Genomic DNA, 20,243 nt, shown 5'->3' on the forward strand with positions numbered 1-20,243 from the left:
ACCAGGGAGGGCTGACAGCTGCGCTGTTTTAACAAGACTTATTGATAATGCATTTTTAATAATATTTCTAACAAAAGAGTCATGTAATTAAGGAATTTTCTGCCTGCTGAATGTCCAAATAAGGGTTGGGCTGTTTTGTTTAATCCATTTGTATTTTGAATAACTTTAACCTTGGTGCCAAATCAGCATGAGCTTCAAATCACAAATTATATGCAAGCACATTCTCCCAAGAAGCTGGGATGTTGCCTGCGTCTGAGAAGTACCTTCCTAACGTGGCCCAAAGCACAGCATGTAATTTGTATCCATGTGGTTAACAGCTCTCTGTCTTCTTTGATGTGGACCAGATTTCACCAGCAGAGATAGTTTATCTATCATAATTTTCCTTCTCAGTCAGCATGTCCTTTCAACTTGTCACTTAAATTACTTTGTGTTTAGACTCTTAAAGAAAATTTAAACCATCTCCTAATTTCTCAAAATTATTAAGTGGTACAAACACATATGGTCCTTGTCTTTGGCTAGAGTGCAGTCTGAAAGAGCTAATAATCAAGAAATTGGTGGAAGGGAGGACAGCTATTTGGTAAATCTGTTTGAAGGACAGGATTGTATTCCTTGGCTGACATGATACGTAAAAACAAAGTATATTTTCCCAGCTTTTTGCCTTATGTTCATAAATACATGTAATTGTGGTGACTTTAATGCTCAGAAGAGAAGGAAGTAACAGGGTTGCTTAACTCCTGACCTGTGAGCCAGATCTGGCTCCCAGAGCTCTGTTACTTGGGCCTCAGTGTTCCTCACGAGTCTGAAAACTTGAACTGGATTCAAGCCCTGGAGTGGTTGCTTCTCCCGTGTCACCAAATTCCCAGACTAATGAGGTGCCCTGTGGGCCAGAAAGCTAGATTCAACATGCAGGGTGTCATGGGGCCTGACCCCAGTGCCTGGGGCTGGGCAGGGGTAGTGTGGGGCCCTATCTTGCTACCAGGGCTGTCCCTAGGGGGGTGCAAATTGGAGCGATCGCCCCGGACCCTGTGCTTTGCGGAGTCCCATAGAGTGGGGCAGAGCAGTGGTGGCATAGAGCTGGGCAGAGTGGTGGCTCCGCATCTGGCTGCTCACCACTCTCCCCTCTGGACGGTGGTGGCAGCTTTTTCAGGTCTGGGACTGGAGTGGGGATAGGGCCCTGCACGGGCTGATTTGCCCCAGGCCCCGCACCCTGTTCGGGTCACCTCTGCCTGCCACACAGGGTCAGCTAAGGGTGTGCATGGCTTGAACCTGGCACATGGAGCCTGGAGGTTGGGGAGAAGGGGGTGCAAAAGATTGACTACCACTGTTTTAAATTCTTCTTTTTTTCTGTAATACTGCATGTATGCACCAGTGTCGGGGGTGGGGGACTGTGAGAGACGGAGAGATTTCTTTAATACCTTAATATTTTTTTCTAAGCAAGGACTGGAGTTCTTTTACTTTGCAGTGACCTAACTGAACTCACACAGTCAGTGTCTTCCTATTATATTCTCTAAGACAATTGGAGTTTACAAAACATGAGTTATAATATTTATGTATTTTTCTCATTGTTTCTGCTATTGTAAAACTAAGAAGGTCTCTAATGTAGTGCCCAAAAAAAGCAATAGTGCCAGGAAAGAATTCCTGCTGCAAACATATTAACAAGTTTTAGACTGTTTTATATGTTAAAAAAGAATGTGTTCTGAAAATCTAAAATACTGAATAATGTAGAGACGATCTCTTGCTCACTTCCTGCTCATCCTTTTCCAGAAAGCATTTTGAAAAAATTAAAAGGCACAAATTTAAAAGTATAAAAAAACACCAACCAAGAAAAAAAGAAATAGGAAACCCCACACACAACCTCAGTGTCACAAGATATTAAGTCAAAAACTTGGCAAGATTGAGAAAGTAACAGCATCCTTAATTATGCTGCCTTGGAAGATAAATTTATAAGAGCTATCTTTACACTGCCTGCTTTGGATCATGGTGCCTTCTGGAATGCAGAAGGCATTACTTCTTTGAGTATATTGTTTCAAAACTTAGTTATTTTTACTTATGTAGATTAAAAACCAATTAGAACTGCACATCCCTAGAACTACAGCAGCTATTTTTTCTTATAGCATTGTAGTACCCAGGTGTTAAGTGCTGTAGCTAATTTACAAAATATGTGGGGCTAAACCCATAGAGATTCGTGACCAGCTGTAACTTTAAACATTGGACTGGCCTCTAAGCAAAGATATGGGTAGATTCACAAATTAGGCATTTCCCTTCCTGCCTCCTGTAAATGTTCAATCCAGTACATACTTTCACGGCAGGTTTAGCAGACTGTGTCACATACATTGCAATTTACTTAATAGGTAGAGTTCTATGTGGAAGGCCCCCATTCAAATGCCTTTTCTTCCTAATCTGGAGCAGGAACTTGAACCCTGTTCTCCTACCTTCCACATGACTACCGTAATCTTAAAGCAGTAAGGCATCTTGTACTAAGCCGCCTGTGCCATACTCTGTTAGTGGTTAGAGCACACATTTAGGATTTCAGACAACTGGGATCAAGTCCTAGTTCCAAAACTGGCAAGGGGAGATCTAAACCTTAGTCTTCCACATCCCAAATAAGTGCTCTAATTACTAACCTCTCGAGAATAAGTGAGGAGCAGCACCACCTCCTACTCCTCCTTTCTTTTTTCCCATAGAGAAAAGCAGTCATAATGCCTCCGAAGACCATATGAAGTGAGATGTTTCCCTCTAGTCCAGTGTTACTACTGATTTTTGTTGGTACAAGATCAGGCCCATAAACACTAGTTAAATTTCTATGTCAGTGGGACTACTCATGTTTAAGTGTTTTGCTGGATTGGGCCACTGCTCCTCAATTTGCAGGACTGATCCCTAAGGTGCTATATATAGAGGAACCCACCTTTTATATAAAATATTACTCAACTAGATTCTCAACAGTATTACTCAACAATGTTTTTATTAGACGTTAAGCACAGTCTTTAAGGTAAGCGTATATAGAGGCACTTCCAGTAAACAGGGGTAGTTGTAAAAAGATACTTAGATTGCTTAGGTGCTGTGCAGAATACTGTTAGAGCTGTTACATGTGCCTGTTCAGTTAGAGCTTTGTTGCACAAGACACTTACCATGTGTTTTATTTACATTGTAGTAAGTGTAACCATGCTGTATTAAAAATTAGAACATGTTCTGAGCAGTCAATACGGTAATGTTTACCACAATCTCCAAGTATAACCCTCAGTATAATAAGGGACCAGAGCCAGTTTAAGACTACTGTGCGCTGCATTGCCAGGACTGGGACTGAGAATCAGCTGCTTGTTGGTCCCACACTGAGCACCACACCAGAGCTGGTTCAAGACTCCAGTGTTATGCCCAGCCTGGGACTGACAACCAGCCAGATATGCTGGTATTGTCTCCTTGGAGCAGTTGGATAATAATTAAGCATGTGTTGTTTAATATAATCAGGAGATATTCCTCCCCAGAAAAGTCCTAACTGCTATAATATGATTGCAGTTAGTATGACACAGTCTCACTTACCACCTGTTTTACTGTTTGAATATTTACTGCTTGGACACACATTTTAAGTGCAGTTAACAGGTTCTAAGTGTAATATGATTGGGTGCTAAAAGGTGCTTGAAGGAGTGTTGGAGCCCTGGCAGAGTGTGTGCTAGCTGGGCCACTTGGCAATAGTATTCTGTAGGAGCAGATTGCCTTCAATAAAAAGTATTATAGCTCCTCTGGCTATCTGATCTCTGGGTCTTTGACTTATTGAGCGAGCTACCAAATAATGCAAAACAAGGTGAAGAAAAGGGGAAATAAAAGGGACATTTGCCACTTTAGGAGAACTTATAGCTGTCCAGCAATACAGCAGAAAAAAGGAAGAAATTCAAGCAAACCTTCACTATCCATATGTTACCTAGTGGAGCCAAGGAGAATGACCTAGTCAGAGAAGCTATCTTTTCTTAATCGTTTTTCAACTCTCAAATACAAAATAATAACTATGGGGGAGTACTAAAACATTTGAAGAGTGCTAAATACCAGAACATGTACAGAGTCTGGAGGACAAGCCAGTTGAACTGGATAGGATTACAGAATCATAGAATCCCAAGGCAATGTGCAGAGAATTCAGTGCAAAGCAGATCACCAGAGGTACAAATGAGTTGCCTGGAGATAGGACAGCGTGCTGCACATGCTAACAATAACTTCTAAACATCAAAAAGGAATACTTTTCAATTCCTAACAGAGATTACATTTTTGGAAGCCGTCTTAAGCTAAATATATCTACTCTGGACCCACTAATTCTCAACAAAAGCAAAGGGACAGCATACATTGAAAAATATGGGAAAAAACCAGCAGACTAGTGTCTTATACCTTGAAAGCATTTACCAGAACAAAGTGTCTATACTCATACATTAAAAAATAAATGTTAGCTCTGATAATATAGTTGAAAAAAAAAGAATGTTTTAATTTATGTTCTAGCTGAGAGTGATCACAAACCATGATAACAATAGCCAAAAAGGGATTAATAGATGCATGTCCCAAAATAGAGGCATTGTTTTCACCTGCCATTGTATAATTTAAATATAAAAAGCACGCGAGGAAAACATTTAGTCTACAACAACATGAAAGGTGACCAGGTTCCAGAATTTTAAATGTGGGCAGTCCCTGCAGAAACTACTGCAGTCCCTGCAGAAGACATGGTGTTGGGGAAAAACATGATAAATAAAATACATGAGGAACATTTGGGCACTGAAAAATGAAAAAGATGAGCAAAGATTGGTCCAGTATGAGTGCTGATATTGAATAATCTGTGAAGATTTATACAACAAGTCAGAAACATAGCTCAGCACAGAAGAAATAACCTGTTGTAGTCATAGAGGAGACATTAGCTCCTTAGTATCAACTGTGCGCCTACCTATTTGTGTACAAAGAAAAGGTTTACTTAAATTGCTATTCCTGCTATCTGAAAATTACAGTACTGGAAAACATAAGTCATGTCATTACTAAAAATCAGTTGCCAGACACGGGATTCCCAAAATTTAGCTGTTTTGATTTTAAAGTCTTTGCATATAAATATGGGTGTCCCAAATATCCACAATCCAATGGCATGGTGGAAAATGGGATGCAAATAATTTGTCCTTTGCTGTCTGAGGCTGTGGTTTGTGTGCTGTGGCCCAGCTGGTTGTGAGTTCAGGGCTGGATGTGTCACCTGCCCCTGGTCTGGTGGGTGCAAGGATCTTGGAGGCTGGACAGATATTTGGCTGGGGTGTTCTGACCCCAGCACTTGTTCCTGTCCAGGGCAAGGAGTCAGACCAGATGATCTGTTTAGGTCCCTTCTGACCCTAAGCACTATGAAGAAACTGTTAAAGAAAGCAAAAGATACAAATTCTGATCCATACCTGGTGCAATACCCATAACACATGAATTATCTTCAGTAGCAATCCAGTTTTACAGGAAGATCAGAACCATTTTACCTAATTTAGTGTACTAGGATATTGTTGACACGTGAGATTTGAATGCATTAAGAGAAGAGGATAAGATTAATCAAAAATAGTTCTAGGACAGGGGCTCTAAGTATTTACCAGCACTGCAAACCAAGGACATGGTGCTCATATCTAATGGGAAAAAAATGACAAAAATAGCATATCAGATACCTCCTAGATCATATCAAATTGTCACTCTGGAACAACAGCTGTTCTGGAGGAACAGAAGACATTTAGACTAGTACAAACATTCAAAAAGCTTGAAGTAGAATTGATCTAATCTATGTGGGTTTCTCCAAACTGCACAGATTGGCTTGGGAGCAAACAGAAAACATGTTCACTCTTCAGATGTGGGAGTGGGGAGGGAAGGCAGTGGATGAGGGCAGAAGGTGATCTCACATGCCTCTCATCATGGCAGAGAGTGCCAAAGGCAGCCAAGCAGGGATGAACCCTGACTGGCTGCTGGGCTCACACTCTCAACCCCTCATTGTCACCACAGACCCCTCCCTAGCCCAAGGCTTCCAAGAGAGTCCCAGAGGGAGACACCATGGTACGCTCCCCCCTGCTGCCACTGGCAGGGCTGCCAGATGTGCCATGGTAACCCTTTCTGGGGCTGTCTTGAAAGCCTAGGATGGGTACGGGACAGGTCCACAGTGACAGCAGAGGGTTTGGGGCATGTACCTGACAGCCATTTAGGGATACCCCAGTTCTGTAGAAAGAAGGACTGGGCTCTAAGGGCCCCAGTCCTTCCTTTTATGAAGCACTTGTGTCCCTGCTGCCCAGCACAAGCTTCCCAAGCTGCCTAGCATGTCTTGCTGACTGTTGCTGGTACTGGGCCTGATCCTTGCTTGTATGGAGCACTAATGTACCCACTGCCCAAGCCTCTTCTCTGCCTGCCTGAATCCATGATGGCTTGGGTCTGTTACAGTGCAGATCAGCTGAGCACCCAGCAGGTACTAGCTTGTCTCTGTGCAAGGGGAGGCTAGTGGAAAGGGGATGCTGGCAGACAGTGACCTAAGTTGAGTCAGGAGAGGATCTGGTACTGAAGTTCAATAGAAAGGTTTAACCCAAATCAGTTAAATCTGATACTACATTGATCCAGGTCTATCTTAGACTGGGATCTTCCATGTTTAAACCAATCTATGTGCTCCAAACTTCTGTTCTGTTATGGCTAAAGACCAGTTTCTAATTACCTAAACTGGAAAAGTATAATGTCTGTACCTGGCCTTAGAGTTATCAAAGGAAGGAAAGAAAAGAGCATCCCAGGACTCATGAAAGACCATCTAATCAACAGGATTTCACAAGGGAGATTATAGAAACTGCATTGGAGACTTGGAAGAACTTAGAATGCAGAAATGTAAAACAGATCTAACAGTTGCAAGGCATATACAAAGGCAAATCGATACGTGGTAGAGCTGCAACATATCTCTATGCTTCACATCTTTGAAATCTGGTTATAGTTCTGAATATCTTTGTTGTAAAAGGGGGAGATGCACAGACAGTTGCTAGAGCACTGCAAATTATTACATTTGCCTGTTTGGGAAGGTACTTAGGGAGGGGCAGTAGCTGTCCATAGTAGAACATAACTGTTATGATTATTTTTAATAAACTCTATTATAGTTTCTGGACTTTGTCTCTGACTTGTTGATGAAGCCACCATAACACAGCTGCCTATCTAGTCAAATTTCATATGTAGATTACATGTTAACTGAGTCAGTTAGCAGCATGGTAAACATAGTGGGCATTTTTACACATGCTTGAGGGTGGGGGGAGCGCATTAATTAGAGCATCTCTGAGAGACACTCTAATTAAAGGACCCAGAGAGCCATATGTATCAGGAATGTTTTTTTAAAAGTGTATCAAAATCACTGAATCTGTCATGGTTAAATTGGGCTAAAAGTATTTTAATGCACTTCCAAATTATCAATGAATGCAGATTTGTCATCTTATTCTACCTTGTTCCTACTTTCTGTTGCAGATAACAGAACAGATAACGTTTATATAAGTGCTGCCGAGCTGGTGTAATGCAAGGAAGGAAGCATCATGAAATGGAAACACTATCCTTTTTTTATTGTGGTAGCTGTACTCAGTCTCTCCAGGTCCCATCATTTATTGGGTCAGCTTATACCAGGTAGGTACCTTTTTGTTTAATTTACTTTGAATATCTGTATATGTCTTTGGTTTTCATTGTATGTCAGTGTGAATGGCTTAACTGTGCGCATGTGTGCTTTAAAGTTCAGAGTTTAGTAAATATAGATTCTATGTGATATCAAATTGTTCTTTTTGATTATGAAAAGAAATATATAAGTTGTAGCCTTAAAGTATTACAAGGTTAAGATGACAATTAAAGAATTCTTTTGATTACCACTGGTTGGTGCGGAGAAATAGAAAGTGCAGAAGCAGACATGAAGATCAAACGGAATAGGAAATCCATAGAGAATATCACTGAAGAAGAAATAAAATTGCAGACCATTTGAAGTAGCTGAAATATAAATGTATGATGGAAGTTAATTTTTATAACACAGTGTGGCAGCAATCCATATGGTTACCATTATTCTCAATAACTTTTTTGGAGTCAAGTCCTACTGTTCCCTGCATATAAGTTTCATTAGTGGTAAAGGGAATAGAACATCTGTACAAATTTGAAAATATACTCTTTGGAAAATGGAAAAAAATGCAAGCTGTGTTATTTTGTTGTAGCTGAATAAATAACATGTGTTTTTTCTCTTCCCTGATACTCCAAAAAGCAATGAATTTTGAATGCATGCATAAAGAAAAATCTAAGAATTTAGATTCAAACCACTGACATTGTTACAGTAAACCAGTAAGAACAGCTTCTGAGTCATAACATCTTTATGTGCAACATCTAAGAAAAAAAAACCTAACAGAACAAAAAACAACTATCCCATATGTCCTTTGTAATTGTTGGTACATTTAACTCCTCCATAAATAGTAAGAGGCTCTAACAGCCACAAAAAATGGTGATGCTTTTTTATTTTAGTGATGGCAATGTTTTTTGGCTGACATTACAATAGTTCTGTGGGTTTCATGATAGCTATGGTTTTTTACATTAACATGTTAGGTGTGCAGTATCCTGTTGCCTACACAATGCACAACATTTATTAAACTCAAAGGGAAACATCCAATTTATAACCATCTGAAAAAAGTAGAAATCTTTTGTTTGGTAGTAAAGAAAAGCAGGTGTGTTTTTTTTCTGGAATACCAGACAAATATACAATGTATGCAAACATATATTCTATATGCATTATGTTTATTTCTTGTACTTTAAATTTAATGAAGCCAATATTTTATTTCTGGTTTATTGTGGAGATTGCATTTAGGTGACTTGGACTGTAATGCAAAAAGGTCCTTGGAGAGGAAATGAACCCCCCCACACACATATTTGAGGGCATATCACATGGTATAAAAATAGATCAAGACTCTGGTAAAGTGCAATGTTACTTAAAATTCTCTTCTTACAAAGTTTGACTTCAGATTTCAAAAATCACGTCAAAGCAATTTACCTGTCAAAAATATATCTGCTACTATTTTTAAAAATGAACACCTGCCAAGCCCTACTTATTTTAATGATAACTATCTCCATCTACTAGCACTGGTTTCAATCTAGTCATAGTTTTATACACTTTACTAAAAAGGCTGTTTGCATTGTATTGCTCTTTCCATCAAATTAGTTTCAGAATAAAATCACAGGTGGCATCTTGATTTTGTCCCTGCTTTGTAATTTTCGTCACAGATCTCAGACTTGAACCAAGAGATTACTTTAGTTGGCCAGACATCAGTGTGTTCAGCCTGGCTGGCAGGGGGCCAGAAGCGCGATTATCTCAGAAGATCAAATAAAGCAAGATTCTGAGCAGTACATCCCATTCATTTTGCTTTGTCTCAGGTCATTTACTTCTAAAGGCATTTCTTTTTTATTCAGAGCAAGTGATCATTGGAAATGACTAACAAACCCTCCCCTTAATTAAATGGAATAAAACAAATACCTCATTCAAACTGTCTCGAATTTTATATTTAAACAGTATTAATAGGGCAGTAAACAGTGCCCCCCTTTTTTGAGACTTGTTAAAAATAACATAGCAAAAGATAGCAATTAAAATAAACATTAGTACTAAGCTTATATGATCAAGTGGGCAGTGTATTGTATTTAAGTAAAAATGTAACTATAAACATTAACTTTACTTTTTAAAAGATATTAAGCTATGGAAAGTGCCAAATGTTGATAGGTACAACTTTTTTTTGAAGAGATGCACTGAGTTTCAAATTCTTTAATTCTCCTTAATGTTATATACTACAGATATAAAATTATTTCTGCTATTTATTGATGTAACATTATGTGATAAGCTAACAAAATATATTAAAGTCTAAGCATTAGAATTCTCCTTAGTAAAATGCAAATTAAATTGAACAGGAATCACCTAACTTTGAAACATTTATTTCATTTTTTTGTTGAATCTTTTCACATATTCTAGTTGAGTCTTCCTCCTTTGTATCTAGGGTCCACAGGGAAGTACTGTCTCCCTTCTTTATTAAAATCACAGATGAGCCTTTCATCCTGTGTCATTACATCTTACCTCTAATTCACATATAACATACACACTCGATTCTACTATGGTTGTCTCCTGAGACATAAAGTATCTCTGATTCCACATCTTTATTTAATCAGTGCTGGAAAATTTATCTGAGAAAGATGTGCTTTTTCTCTTTCAGTTGGTGTATTTATTTTAAAAGTAAGTAACTTAACCAGCTAAATTGTAAGTGCATTGATCTAAAAAAAATGTTACTGGTAAGTCATTATATGTTTAATGTTTCTTTTTAGTTAAGTCACTGAATATTTTAAAGTTACCAGTTGTGACATCATCAAGAAAGGCACAGGATAACACTGAGATGATCAAAAAAAGGTCTAGAAACCCCACATGGGAAAAGAATATTTATGAATCAAATCTAAGTACTCCTGTCAGTTGAACAGAAAGAACTGCAGGCCTTTAGATTTAGGGCCTGGTGCAAAGCCTTTAAGTCAGTAAAATCACTCTGACTTTGGGCTTTGTACAGGTAAGGTTCATTAGCACAGGGAACCAGGAAAGGTAGGAGAGCCTGATCCTTGGCATCCTCTCTTCTGACCAAGAGAGGACTTTTCTGATTTTTGAGGTATTAGGCAAAGTGGGTATACATAGAGAACAACTGCTCTTGTTGATAACTCTTCAAATAGTAGCCATATGTAAGCCTCATAGTGACAAAGGATTTTGTGAACTGACATACACTTGTAATAGCTCCTCAGGCTCTAGTGATTTGGTGGCTAAATTATGGAGGAGGGAAGTGGGGGGGAGGAATCCCTTTGCCTCACACACATTAGTAGGAGAATTAGGAATAAATCATATGGCTTTTTATGTGGTTTTGGTTGAAATCTCCAAAGTCTTAGAATGATGAATGACTAAACAAACTTTAATATTTCAGGAAAAGACTTTTGTGTGATATCTTTATTTGGGGCAACCATATAGGTGGGAGAGTTTTTGGGCAAGCTTTTGGGCACAGCTTAGCCTGTGCCTGCTTTTTTTTCAGACCTGAAGAAGGGCACTTCATGTCCAAGAGTGTGTCCAACATCTCTCCCAACTATACAGTTGGTCCAAAGTAAGAAACCACTAAAAACCTTTGACTTTGGTACATTGCCTGGAGCATCATGGCTACAACAACCCTCCATCCCTACTTAAAATTTTCTAATGTCCTTTAATTAATTAATTATTTTTATCCTGAATAGGAAGGTTTCCAGTTGAGCTATTGCCACATTCCTCATATTGGTTTCCAAGACTTCCCCATATCCAAATGTTAGTTTATCATTTCCCATTTTAAAAGAAAGGATGCTCATTTTTTTCAATGAACGTTGTGACATTAGTTATTTTACAGACTTCAAAAGTCTTAGATACGGTGAATTAAAAAATGCAATGTAAGGGTTTGCCGATTTCCTTCATCACTTCCTTTTCAGGCATGTGAATCTGCCAACTGGCTCTGGTGCTGTATTTTCTTTGAATACACATTACCTTTTGACAACCAATTTCTATACTGCCCTACAATCTTTATGTCTTATATTGAAAAACTGATCCATAATATAGGAAGAGCTCCATCCACTGCTTTATAAAGATTAGACATTGTCACTTTTTATTATACAATGTACATTTATTTCACACTTGTCTGCCTCTAACATGACTGAACAGACGTTTGATCAGATTTTCCAAATAAATCACCTCTGTGCTGAGAATAGCTCATCACAGGAGGTTAAGGGGTATTTTAGTTTTTGTTTAGGCAAGGAGGGAAAAAAATGAAATAGTCAATGCATCCTGAACAGCAGTTTAACTAATCATTGTTGCATCTATGTCTATATACAACTTGTCTTGGGCCAGGGTTTGAAAATTGGATGTTAATAAGTAAATGTCACTTAAGTGTCATAGTTTCTAGGTTTGGAAGGGACCTGAGCAGATCATCGAGTCTGACCTCCTGCCATGGCAGGAAAGAGTACTGGGGTCAAACGACCCCAGCAAAGTGTACATCTAGCCTCCTCTTAAAGACCTCCAGGGTAGGAGCCTGTACCACTTCTCTTGGAAGCTGGTTCCAGATCCTAGCCGCCCTGACCGTGAAGTAGCGCCTCCTTATATCTAGCCTAAATCTACCCTCTGCCAGCTTGTGACAGTTATTACTGGTCACTCCTGGGAAAACAATAATCCTCACGCCCCCACTCCAGTGGGAGCCAGTGGAGAGATGCCTAATATCCAGATATTCTACAATTCACAATGTTTGAATTCTGCTGACATAGTTCTGGACATGCACAGAAACACCACATCTTGACAACTGAACAGCTCAGTGCCTATCCAGACGAAAGCCTATTGAGTGGGTTTCAATGAGGCATTCCTCTACCTCAGTGCCTATATATACTCAGCAAGAGGGACTTCATCCTGAAGGTATGCTTTCTTGAAATTTTTTTTAATAGTAACTTGCTTATATGAAGTTGACAATTTCAAGATATTTAAGTGGCAGAGTACAACAGATTCCCATGGGAGCAAATTCCCCAGATGTGCACAGTCTTTTGGAGTATCCGTTGAAACCAGCCCAGGAATAGCTTCCGGAGAGGGTGAGTTCCTAGCCTCTTGGATGAGAAGACCTGGCCTTTTGTCCCTGATCCCTTGGTTTGCCATGGTTTCAACCAAGAGCTATCTTCTAGCTTAGTTCCTGGAAAGTAACTTTTTACCTGTTCAAGGGGACAAACTGCCCCTGAAGACACGTAGCAAAGCAGGCAGCTCTTCTTATATACAAACCACCATTATTGGTCAACAGTAACACAGCAAGCAGATTTCATGAACCCTCAAGCTCAGGTGGTCAATGTTGGTCTCTCTTAAATTTCTGGGATTCTTGTCCTCCTGCCTATCTTTCTTCCCCTGCTCTGGATAGGCACAAACATTCAAGAAGCTGGAGGTGGAAGTAATCTAAGCTATGTAGTTTTCTTTAAGCTGTGTAGTTTAGCTCAGTAGTGAACGGACACACGTTCACCCTTTGGCGGGTGAGGGGCAAATCTTAGACTGGGTTCCACCATTTTTAAACCAGTCTATGGGTGCCAAATTTCTGTTCTGTTATAGGTACAGGCTGGTTCCTTATCACTTATATAGGTAAAAGTACAGTGTCTATACCTGGCCTCTGCCTCTGAGACCCTCCCTTTTCTTGCATGATGTTTCTCAGAAGTGATTCTCTTGCACCAGAAATAGCAGGGAGTCTCTTCAGGTGCTGTCAACGTAGGCAAACTGGTTCATTGTTGCTGAAATGGCCTGTTTTCCCCTAACTGTGCTCAGGTAGATCTTCAAGACACAGTTAACTCCTCCTTTCCCTGTTTGCAAGCTAGTCAGGGGAACAGAAGCATGCAATATTATTGTAAAAAACGCATCTAACCTAAAAATATTACAAAGAAAACAGTCTGTTACGTGGGGCAAAGATTTCCGAATATGTGAGCTGCTAACCAATGTGTGCCTGTGACAATGAAAGGTATGCCAGATTGGTAATGTCCATAAGAAAACTAGGTTTTTTAATTATATCAGCATAATACAGTAACAAAATAAAACCACATAACTAGCACATCATGGAACAAGAGCTGAATTCAATCCTCTTTTTCCAGGAGGTATCTCATTATCATTAAATATTTCAGTAGGAATTTACTCTTTAAATGGAGACTTTTACCTTGTGTTCTCCCTTAAACTGTAAGCATTTGAAAGAGATAATTGCCACCACTAGAAAGAATCACTTTATTGTGACCATGCTGTTGGGCAAGTAGGAGCTTTCTTTGTTCAACCTGGTAAGCATTCCATGGTCATTTTTCTCACAAAGTGCCTAAATTTTTATTATGGGGCACTCATGTTTACTATCCCAAACTAAGTTTTCTTTAAGAAATACATCTTTACAAGCTGGTTTGTAACAAAAAATTATATTTTCTAATCCACTATGTTCCAGTTTGGGGTATCAGAGGGAACATCTACATATTCATTAATGTGCTGTAATTACTGCGCATAAAGTTTAGTACCCATAATGACAGGTCCTAACTTAATGCATCGTAATTGGTGCTACTGAGCATTAGAGTGGATGAATGCTTTTTTTAGTGATGTTAATATGCATTAGACTAAGTCTACTGTGCATTTGCAGAGGTTTTGCTCACCGCTCTAACACACAGTAGCATTGGTCTTCTGTGCATTAAGTGTTTCACGTAGACGGGCCCACTAACTTGAAAACTTACCAAGTATTTTTCTTCAAACTTGCTTTGCTTTTTAAATTTTCATTGAAACCTACAAAGTCAAGCAAGCTTGAAATTAGTAGTATTCAACACAGTGTTTAGAAGTGCCAAGAGTAAATCCTTGCTCAAATGAAATTAATGGCGAGGTTGCTATTGACTTCAGTGGGGCTAGGATTTTATTTCAGGTGAGACCTATGTAAAAAGTACATGCACATGCACACAGTGGTATTTACTTATCGCTATGCCTAGCTAGTTCAGAACTAATACATTTAGCACAAACTTGGCAAATATTTACTTGCTGGCTTACTTCTGCAATGAAGAAATACATCTAACTACCTATAATTTGAACAGCGGAATGAATGAAAAATTGGGATCTTAACTATTGTAGGGATTTATGCTATCTCTCGAGAGCTTCATGTAGCTATATAAAGATGGCTTTATGACTGAAGGGGATGGCTTTTCAGGAAATGTTCCTTTTCCTTTTGTTTTGCAAAATTGTCTAGTTGTAACTTCTAGGTTTTTAAATATTTCTAAACCATTTGCTCTTCTTTGTACTTTTTATGTCCTTCAGAATTAATGCTAGATTAGATTATGACAGACTAGACCTGTCATCAATGAAATATCATGTGTTGTTTTTTATCATTCATGTGATACTGACTTCACAGAGGAGAGAAGATTATTTTATAACAAAGGAGATAATTATTTCATAGCAACAAAAATAAAGAGTACAATAAATCACATATATTATGCTGCTGTTGGGCAACATCCATCATGTTGTAAACTTCTACATTGTAGACCTTATGGAATAAAATAGAAAGTGTGTGCATGCATGTCTTTCCCTCCCTCAACCCTTCCTTTGGCCAGAACTCAAGATTCTACATACTGATCCCACCCTCTTCCTAGTCCTCCATGCTTAAAGAGACAGAAATATGTGGTCGTAAGTGCTGATCTGGAATATTATATTTAAACTGGAACTTCATCTGAGGGATGCACCAGAATATTCTTTGAGAAGTAGTTTTGTCAATCACCATACTTTTTCCTCCTGATTGACACCATCAGATTTTCAAAGTTCCTTGATTGTTTCATGTTTCTTATCTTTAAGGGGTGACCTTCGTTTTTCCTTTTCCTTTTTCTGAGGATGACAAAGGTTTGGAAATCCTATCAGTGGAAATGTCATGCTTTGAAAGAGGACAAATATTAAATGAAAAAAAAAAATCCCGGCATATGCCTTGCCTCTGAGAGATTGTCACTGTGTAAACTGAATAAATAAAAAAGATTGCCAGCTCTACTTCAATTCACGCCTGCTTTATTAGCTGTGGTTTTCCACTGTCCGACTTTATTTAATTGTCTGAATAGATGGAGATGAACCAAGAGGCACAGTCAGGTGCAAGATACTTAATAAAGAAATCTGTATTTTTAATCTAGCCATGGAGCACACAACTAGTCTGCTTTTGATGATCTGGCCTTTGTGATGAACCTGACTATAAAACCACATGTGCTACACTGACTACCTAATTAAGTCATCAGGATGCATTGGAGCAAACTGAGTCTCTCTCATACACTAGTATAAGTAATTTTAGACTTCTATTGCTTGGTTAATAGAAAGTGGCACTGTTCTAGATTATGACTGATAGAGGTTAGATGGTACAGCTGCTGTAATTGTATTTGCAGGTAGATTTCCCCTTTAAAACACTCTCTTTTGTGTAGAAAGAATACAGAATTATTTCATTTTACTTTTTGTTTTCCCTGATAATTAATTGAGAAGGGAATCCATAAACATTTTCCTTCAGGTGCTTCATTGTATTGCTATCTTATATTCATATTTAAAAGCATTCTGTAAAGCCCCAGACAAAATATAAATTCTTTACAGATTTTCCCAAAGTGATCTTATTTTTGTGATTACAGTGAGCTTAGTTTTTTTCTAAATATTTACCTTTAAAAAAACCAGTCCTAGTGAAAATTACCTTTTAAAAAGAATCTAAGAAGCAAGCTGATACATCAGGAAGGGAAGCAGAGGGAATTGGGCTTCTGAAATTAATTAGATTTGCTCAAATAGCACTTTCATTCTGAACCTGTGAGCCAGACCCAGACATCTTAGCTTATGTTTAGTAGTTCTCAACTTTGTGCATGACCCACTGTAATAAACCAGACTATTATGGGGCCTAATATTACTTGCTGTGAGAGAGTGGCATAAATCAGACTCTAAATATTTAGCAGTACTTCGATACAGGTTTTTACACAATTGTGTAAAGGTTTTTTTGGCCACCTTGTTGGCATTGCAGAATTGATACAGAGGTAATGTTATCCTGACTCTTATCTAGAAAAGATAAAGGATGTATTATGAGGACTTTGATTTAATTTTTTTATCTACGGGTCCTGTTAATGTCATTGTGCAATAAATGGAAAGATTGGAACAAGTGCTATAGGTATACACACTAAAATGTGATTAGAAATAGTATGGAGTGAATTAGACGTGAAGTTTTTCTGTATACAAAGGTGTTTCAGAAATGAAAGGCAATTTCAGATAAAACCATTTTGCATGCAGTGATTGTTTACTGGACCACATCACTTCTCTCCATGATCGTAAATGATATGTGCATTCAGCAGTGCCATCATCCACGTTTCTTGCTTTTGTGTAGTGTATCACTGTCACAGCAATACAGAATGGGCAACCATCTTGCTATTAGTTTCTGAAACACCACACCCAAACAACTAACAATAAGCACTCCTCTGCATCTCTCAAGATGTTTCTTTAGTCATAAAAAACAGTTCCAAGTTGTACAGATTCTTTATAAAAACTATTTATTTAGGAAGATGCATCTGTAACACCGTGAAGCCACTAAATCTGTTAAATGACAACATTCCTTCTTTAGTACAGGCAGTCCTCGACTTACAATGTTTTCAATTACAACATTTTGCACTTACAACATTTATAAATTGACACCTGGTTTCAACTTTCGGACATCACTTTTGACTTTACAATGCTTGATCCAATGCGATGCCACGCCAGCTAACAAGTTTGCTGTGTCACCCATCTCCCTGGAGAACAGCTGTCCAAACTTCCTTGGACACTTTCTTTAAGAAAGCAGACAAGACCCCAGAAAAACCTGCAGCCAAGACTCCTGAGAAGACTCCAGCCAAGAACCCTTCAAAAAGTCCAACCAAGAGCCCTTCAAAAAGTCCAGCAAAGTCACCTCAAATAAATCTTTCCAAATCAATATGATTACTATTTACAATATAAATACATTAATGTAGCTGTATTACTCATCTATAATTGATCAAGTACAAAATTCTGGGGTATTTTTGGTGAAAATAGGGTATTAGGCCTTGGTTCAAGAACTAATCCACCATTTATAACATAATTTCTTATGAGAAAATTGGTTCTGAGTTGCAACGTTTTGACTTGAAACACGGTTTTCAGGAACCAATTGTGTCGTAAGTCTAAGGACTGCCTGTATGTCATTAACAAGGGTATTTTTACATTATGACTTCTTGAGAGATTATCAATACAATATGAACAGGAACACATGCTAAGTTATTGCCGGTGCTGTAAATGGGAAATATTTTGTTATTAGAATATTTGCAACAAGTTTTGAGTGGATTTTATATGATCAATAGCACTCTTATTTGTGTATGTGTATGCATGGAGCTATATATTGCATCACCAGCTTCAGAGGAACAGCTTTGAACAAGCAAAGGTGAGTCTTTGATTTCCAGTAGCTCCTCAACCTTAACTGTAGAGCTTGTGCTAGTGACAGCATCTATTTTCGTCTTTCTGATGTGCCCATCAGCTTGATAGCAAAACACCTCTGTGGAGTGGAGCAATTGCAATGCATATTTTTGAGGAATACATTATTTTCTATATGTTCAGAAATTCCTTTATGGAAGACTTTTTGGCTGTTTCCGTAATAGATATAAGACTTGTTTCATCTCATTTGAAAATCCCTGGCTGTTCTTTATATCATTTATGAAAGCTGTATAAAGGCTGGCTTCAAAAGATTTAGGTGGAAAGAGACAAAAAAGCATTGTCCTGATTTTCCCTTACAACAAGAAATTTGTATTTTATCAATGATGATAAATTACTATTTGGAAAGTACATAATTCTAATGTTATATATTCATTGTCTAAACAGTAAGTGTATGCAGACTTTAATCAGATGGTCTCTTTCTTTGCTATATCAAAACAAAAGAACATCTATCTCTTTAAAATTATTCTGCTTAAGGCATTGTTACAGGCTACTATAAAGATGAAAGACCCCTCAAGGGGTGCCGTAAACCACATCTGGTTAGCCATTTATTGGTAAGTCTCTATGTTTAGACATTTCTTTAATTATGTTTGGGATGGGATTTTCCTTTCTGGTATTATTTTTCCCTAACAGTATTACCCTAAGGGTAAAATTTAATGATATTATTTAGATCTTAGATTAACTAAGTTTATGCGTACTTTATTTTGACATGCAGCTGATGGGACCACCAAGGTCACACTTCTGATATCTAAAAATAAAAAGCCAGCTAATGGTTCCCCCGCAAGACCCCCCTCCTTTTCACTGCAAAATAGATCAGGCTTTTCTTCATTTATAGTACTCACAATAGAGGTTTTCACAGTAATAGCAAATAATTCCCAGTTTACTTCACACCCGCTTTATAGTATGTAGTTTACATAAGTAGGTGTAAAATTAGAGATTGTATTTATGCATATGAGTTAATAAAATGTATGTTGTATCTACAAACATGGATAAAACAGGATTAATGGCCATCAGACCAAGAAAAGCATCTTGAAATTAGCAAAAGAAACATAAAGAGGGCAGCGGAGTTGGCAAAGAGGTTGTGACAGCTTAGTCAGCTATGGTGGTAGGAAGTGAAGGCATGATTCTGGATTGACATGTAGGTGAGAGAGAGGTGAATTTTATCATTTGTCTTTGTGTGTTCAGTTGCTTTATTTCTATGCCTTTCAATAAGCTGCACACAATATGGTTTGTTTGGTTGATGGTTTTCTTTTTTTTCTTTTTTGCTACTGGCTGTGCTTTTGTTCTCAGTGACTTGTAGTCTTTATTTTACTATTTCAGTTGTTTTATCAGATCTCTGTTACTTCTCAGTGTTTTCCCCTTGGGCATTTTGGGTATCTAAAACACATAGTGTTTGTTGTGTCTTTTATTATGGATTGCTTCCCTTTTCCAAAATTAAGCCTTGTACACACACAAAAAAATCGCTTAATTTTAAACTTCAGAGAACTTTAGTAGGTCCATTCTGACATGCATATGGTTTTGTCTCATTTTATTTAAGTGATTTGTGGTGGTTGAAGTAGAGGGAGGCTTGATATAAGATAGCTTTGGCATCACCATGTGTGTTGAACAGGATAGTTTGGATTCAGCTCATCAGTTAATCATTGTTCAACCTGGTGAGTCATATTTACCTCCAGCTGTGCTTTTACACTCTAAGATGCTGATACACTGATCATCTTAATTCTTGCCCTCTCCAGCAGCCTTTTACAGGTCCTCATTTTTGCTACCTTGGCAAAATATGTTGCCCTTAAATTTGAATTAAAGGGTAGTGTTCAATAGAACTGTTTGAGATTTTCCAAATCTCTGTGAAAATTGTGAATTTGAATTAACCATTGTAAACAAATGGATGAAGAGAAGCTCCTAAAGTGTGTTTGAAAATACTCCATTTTGCCAGCTCCAGAACTGTGATTACTCACTTAAAAAGTTTCTATTACCTTTTTAAAAAAATTTTTATTCACCTTCCATGCAGTTGGAACAAAATTCAGCAGTTAAGACTGATAAAAAAAAGCGTGGACTCTTCCATGCTAGGAAACCAGTAGCAGATTTAGGAACATTTTCAAATTTGAGGTTTAATTGAAATTAATTAAAGAATTGTGGAGATCATTAGAGTAAGTTTTGTGTTACCTTTTCAGCTTGGCTGAGAAAAGACAGGAGAAACCACTACTGAAGTATCTGTCTATTTACTTGCAGTATTGGGACC

At 38.1% G+C, this 20,243-nt stretch overlaps 1 protein-coding gene across 3 annotated transcripts in view; it reads left to right on the forward strand.

Annotated features, from left to right (window-relative positions):
• ROBO1 (roundabout guidance receptor 1) overlaps nt 1-20,243 on the forward strand; it is a 1,129,598-nt gene that overhangs the window by 154,673 nt on the left and 954,682 nt on the right. For all 3 annotated transcript variants that reach the window (XM_019528741.1, XM_019528738.1, XM_019528739.1), the window contains exon 2: nt 7,474-7,614. In XM_019528741.1, coding sequence (XP_019384286.1) covers nt 7,527-7,614 — 88 coding nt within the window. In that variant the 5' untranslated portion in view covers nt 7,474-7,526. The remainder of the gene's footprint in view (nt 1-7,473; nt 7,615-20,243) is intronic.

Source organism: Crocodylus porosus, unplaced genomic scaffold (genome assembly GCF_001723895.1).
Source record: "Crocodylus porosus isolate Cpor-Errol unplaced genomic scaffold, CroPor_comp1, whole genome shotgun sequence".
In the NCBI taxonomy this organism is placed as follows: domain Eukaryota; kingdom Metazoa; phylum Chordata; order Crocodylia; family Crocodylidae; genus Crocodylus; species Crocodylus porosus.